This window comes from Hypomesus nipponensis, chromosome 18 (assembly GCF_054491055.1).
Source record: "Hypomesus nipponensis isolate SF chromosome 18, ASM5449105v1, whole genome shotgun sequence".
Taxonomy (NCBI): Eukaryota; Metazoa; Chordata; class Actinopteri; order Osmeriformes; family Osmeridae; genus Hypomesus; species Hypomesus nipponensis.
Window position 1 is genome coordinate 20,842,501 of NC_140378.1, and position 5,000 is coordinate 20,847,500.

General features: G+C 55.9%; 1 protein-coding gene across 2 annotated transcripts in view; it reads left to right on the top strand.

The window, feature by feature from the left end:
* The window catches only part of lamb2l (laminin, beta 2-like), a 29,997-nt gene that overhangs the window by 13,370 nt on the left and 11,627 nt on the right, over nt 1-5,000 (top strand). For both annotated transcript variants that reach the window (XM_084680137.1, XM_084680138.1), the window contains 11 exons: nt 156-291; nt 397-470; nt 757-945; nt 1,215-1,278; nt 1,590-1,792; nt 1,974-2,094; nt 2,251-2,439; nt 3,061-3,240; nt 3,986-4,101; nt 4,228-4,307; nt 4,480-4,636. In XM_084680137.1, the coding sequence (XP_084536263.1) occupies nt 156-291; nt 397-470; nt 757-945; nt 1,215-1,278; nt 1,590-1,792; nt 1,974-2,094; nt 2,251-2,439; nt 3,061-3,240; nt 3,986-4,101; nt 4,228-4,307; nt 4,480-4,636 (1,509 nt within the window). The remainder of the gene's footprint in view (nt 1-155; nt 292-396; nt 471-756; nt 946-1,214; nt 1,279-1,589; nt 1,793-1,973; nt 2,095-2,250; nt 2,440-3,060; nt 3,241-3,985; nt 4,102-4,227; nt 4,308-4,479; nt 4,637-5,000) is intronic.

The window sequence follows — 5,000 nt, forward strand, 5'->3', positions numbered from 1 at the left end:
CCTGCCCCCTCTCTACCCTGCCCCCCTCTCTACCCTGCCCCCTCTCTACCCTGCCCCCTCTCTACCCTGCCCCCCTCTCTACCCTGCCCCCCTCTCTACCCTGGCGCCATGCCAAGTGAGGCCAAATGTTGACTTCCTGTTCCTGTGCATTGCAGGAGTCAGATAAGTGTTTCCAGTGTGACTCTCGTCTGCCCTACCACCCCAGCGGGCACAGAGTGAGTCACCGTGTGGACAACACCATCTACCTGAAGGATGCCCTGGGACACCTCACCTGGTGGCAGTCTGCCAATGGTGCGCTATGTGTGTGTACACGTCTATGTGTGTGTGTGTGTTGCAGAGTGTGTTTCTAGGTGTGTTTTGTTTACCACGGTACTTTGTGTGTCTACTTGGCTGTAGGAGAGGAGAATGTTAGTATCAGACTGAACCTGGAGGCTGAATTCCACTTCACTCACCTCATCATGAAGTTTAAGGTATGTTTTTGTTTGTGTGTGTCTCAATGTGTGTGTACTGTATACACGTGTTTGAGTGTGTAAGCGTGTATGTTCGTGTATGGTGTGTGTGTGTGAGTGTATATAAATCTATCTCCCACGGTACACTCCAATAACCTTTTTCAATTCAAACACGACACTACCAAACGCCACACTACCAAACGCCTCACCTCCCAACAAGACAAACATGCGGTACATCTTAAATGAAACCCAGAGAGTCTCTCCTGACTGCGGCCCTGCTCTGTGTGTCCCCTCTGGGTCTCCGTAGACCTTTCGCCCGGCTGCCATGGTGATCGAGCGCTCCTCCGACTTTGGGCGTTCCTGGCGCCCGTACCGCTACTTTGCCTTCAACTGCAGCAGGACCTTCCCCTCGGTCCCAGCCCACGCCCTGCGCAACATCAACGACGTCGTCTGCGAACAGCGCTACTCCGACATCGAACCGTCATCCCACGGAGAGGTCAGGTCGCCCACAAACACACTTCTGTTTGTGTTGCTTTGGTGTTTAATGCTTGTCTGTTTGTTGGTGCTCAGAGAGTTATCTTTCCAAAGACTGTAAACCCAACAGAAGAATGTCTGGAATGTTTGGTGTTTGTTGGAGGTTGTTGGGTGAACCAGTCTTTCCAAACAGACTGGGAGGTGTTTGCGGCCTTTACAGGGGACTATGATGTTACCATCTTGACTGTGTTTGGTGTTAGTTGTTAAAGTTGACCTGGTGTGTCTCTGCAGGTCATCTACAAGGTGCTGGACCCTGCAGTTAAGGTGCAGGACCCCTACAGCCTGGAAATCCAGGGTGAGACACACACACACACAATACCACACACTGCATAACACCTAAAAGCTAACCAGTCCAGTCCAGTCCTTCAATTGACCAATCTCTCCCTCCTCCCTCCCCCCTCCTCCCCCCTCCTCTCCTCCCTCCCCCCTCCCCGTCCTCCCTCCCTCCCCCCTCCTCCCTCCCTCCCTCCCTCCCTCCCTCCCTCCCTCCCTCCCTCCCTCCCTCCCTCCCTCCCTCCCTCCCTCTCTCCTCCCTCCCCCCCCCCCCCCCCCTCCCTCCCTCCCTCCCTCCCTCCCTCCCTCCCCCTCCTCCCTCTCCCCTCCCAGAGCTGCTCCGCATCACCAGCCTGCGTATCAACTTCACCAAGCTTCACACGCTGGGGGACAACCTGCTGGACCGTAGAGCAGACGTGCTGCAGAAGTACTACTACGCCCTGTACGAGCTGGTGCTGCGAGGCAGCTGCTTCTGCTACGGACACGCCTCCGAGTGCGCCCCCGTGCCCGGAGTCGATGCCCGGGAGGACCGCATGGTGGGTGGGTGGGGGGGTGGGGGGTGGGGGGTGGGGGGTTTATATAGGGAATATATTTTGGCAGGGGGCCCGTGGATTGCTAGCAACGGCCCTGATTGTGGGCATAACTGGTGCTTTGTGGGTAGGAATTGAATTGTATAAAAGTGCTGGTTGGACTTCCTGCTCTTCTGTGATTGGTCAGATCCATGGGCGGTGCGTGTGCAACCACAACACCCAGGGCCTCAACTGTGAGCGTTGCCGTGACTTCTATAACGACCTGCCATGGCAACCGGCAGAGGCCAACAACCCTCACACCTGCAAAAGTAGGTCTCTACCCCGCCCAGACAGGAAACAGACCTACATCACTTCCTGCCTACTCTCATCCTGTCTTACAATCTAATCTTTTATAAAACTGTATTCGTGAAAATGTGAAAACTCAAACATCCTTATCCCTCGTACCTTCCTGTACCTTTACCCAGAATGCTCCTGTAACGGCCACTCCAGCCAGTGCCACTTCGACATGGCGGTGTTCCTGGCCACGGGCAACACCAGCGGCGGTGTGTGTGACGACTGTCTCCACAACACCATGGGCCGCAACTGTGACATGTGTAAACCTTTCTACTACCAGGACCCCAGTAGGGACATCAGAGACCCCCGTGTCTGTGTTGGTGAGTCTGGAGGAGGGGGGGGTGAGTCTGGAGGAGGGGGGGGGGGGTGTTGGTGAGTCTGGAGGAGGGGGGGGGGGTGTTGGTGAGTCTGGAGGAGGGGGGGGGGGGGTGTTGGTGAGTCTGGAGGAGGGGGGGGGGTGGGCGTGTTGGTAAGTCTGGAGGAGGGGGGGGTGTGTTGGTGAGTCTGGAGGAGGGGGGGGGGGTGGGTGAGTCTGGAGGAGGGGGGGGGGGTGAGTCTGGAGGAGGGGGGGGGGTGTTGGTGAGTCTGGAGGAGGGGGGGGGGGGTGTGTTGGTGAGTCTGGAGGAGGGGGGTGTGAGTGAGTCGGGGGGGGGGTTAACTATTAAATCTGCTGTTTAACTATTTAAAACATGTAAAAAGAAAGGGAAAACAGGATTTTTAATGGGACTGAATTGTGTGTTCCAACAAGGATATATCCCCTCCTTAGTTGACATGTTTACATGTTGACAGGCCTGGTTAACATGCCAGTCATGGTGAGTGACAGGAAAACAGGCCTGACTGTAGGTGAGGCTGTGTGAGGCTGTGTAAGGCTGTGTCTGAGTCTGTGTGTGTTCCTCCCAGCCTGTGACTGTGACCCTGTGGGCTCTGTGTGTTCCTCCCAGCCTGTGACTGTGACCCTGTGGGCTCCCTGGAGGGGGGGGTGTGTGACAGCCACACAGACCCGGATGCAGGAGTGATCTCTGGACAGTGCCGCTGCAAGGCCAGCGTGAGAGGAGCCCGCTGTGACTCCTGCAGGGAGGGCCACTACGGCCTGAGCCAGGACAACCCACAAGGCTGCCAGCGTGAGTGGGGGGGGGGGGGGGGGTGTAGGGTGTGTGTAGGGTGTGTGTAGGGTGTGTGTAGGGTGTGTGCAGGGTGTGTGTGTAGGGTGTGTGTAGGGTGTGTGCAGGGTGTGTGCAGGGTGTGTGCAGGGTGTGTGCAGGGTGTGTGTGTAGGGTGTGTGTGTAGGGTGTGTGTAGGGTGTGTGCAAGGTATGTGTAGGGTGTGTGTAGGGTGTGTGTAGGGTGTGTGTAGGGTGTGTGCAGGGTGTGTGCAGGGTGTGTGTAGGGTGTGTGTAGGGTGTGTGTAGGGTGTGTGTAGGGTGTGTGTAGGGTGTGTGCAGGGTGTGTGCAGGGTGTGTGTAGGGTGTGTGTGTAGGGTGTGTGCAGGGTGTGTGCAGGGTGTGTGTAGGGTGTGTGTAGGGTGTGTGTAGGGTGTGTGTGTAGGGTGTGTGTAGGGTGTGTGCAGGGTGTGTGTAGGGTGTGTGTAGGGTGTGTGTAGGGTGTGTGTGGGGTGTGTGCGGGGTGTGTGCAGGGTGTGTGTAGGGTGTGTGTAGGGTGTGTGTAGGGTGTGTGTAGGGTGTGTGTGTAGGGTGTGTGTAGGGTGTGTGTAGGGTGTGTGTAGGGTGTGTGTAGGGTGTATAAGGTGTCAGCAAATCTGTCAACTTATTTAATTAATTTTTGTGTGCTTTTTATGTTGTGTGTGACTGCATGTGTGTTTGGTTGTGTGTTTGGTTGTGTGTGTGTGTGTGTGTGTGTGAGAGAGCAGCGTGTAACTGTGACTCCAGGGGGATCATCATGCTGGGGACGTCATCATGTGACCAGATCAGTGGAGACTGTTCCTGTAAGAGATACGTCACAGGACGCTACTGTGACCACTGTCTGGTGAGGCCTCACACACACACACATACACACACACACACACACACAATGCTACTGTAACCAGTGTCTGGTGAGACAGTCACATATTGTTGTGTTTTTTTGTTGCTGTGTGTGTGTATGTGTGTACAGCCAGAATACTGGGGACTGAGTAATGACCTTGCTGGCTGCAGACCATGTGACTGTGACTTTGGAGGCTCCTACAACAACAGGTAGATACACCTCTACCCCCCCTCTCCCTCTCTTTCACCCTCTTTCTTCCCCTCTCCCTTCTCTCTCTGTCCTCAAAGCTCTGCTCTCTCCTTAAAACTCTCCTCAAAGTCCTCTGACTGTATATTAATAGGTGTGTGTGTGTTACCTTGGTGTGTGTGTTTCCATCCACAGGTGCATGTCAGAGAACGGCCAGTGTGACTGTCGGAGGCATCTGATTGGTCGTCAGTGTGCAGAGGTGCAGTCTGGGTATTTCTGCGCGTCGCTGGACTTCTACACGTACGAGGCAGAGACCGCCTCCGGACACTCCCCCGACGACCCCGACCTGCCGGTGTGTGTGTGTGTGTGTGTGAGTGACTGAAGAAGAATCTTTTATTCATCTCACAATTGTGTGAGACGCTGTGGAGCATGTACAGTGCCCTAACCCTAACCTCCCCAGGGTAAGGCCCTCTCCCCCTCCCCAGGGTAAGGCCCTCTCCTCTCCCCAGGGTAAGGCCCTAACCCTCTCCTCTCCCCAGGGTAAGGCCCTAACCCTCTCCTCTCCCCAGGGTAAGGCCCTAACCCTCTCCTCTCCCGAGGGTAAGGCCCTAACCCTCTCCTCTCCCCAGGGTAAGGCCCTAACCCTCTCCTCTCCCCAGGGTAAGGCCCTAACCCTCTCCTCTCCCGAGGGTAAGGCCCTAACCCTCTCCTCTCCC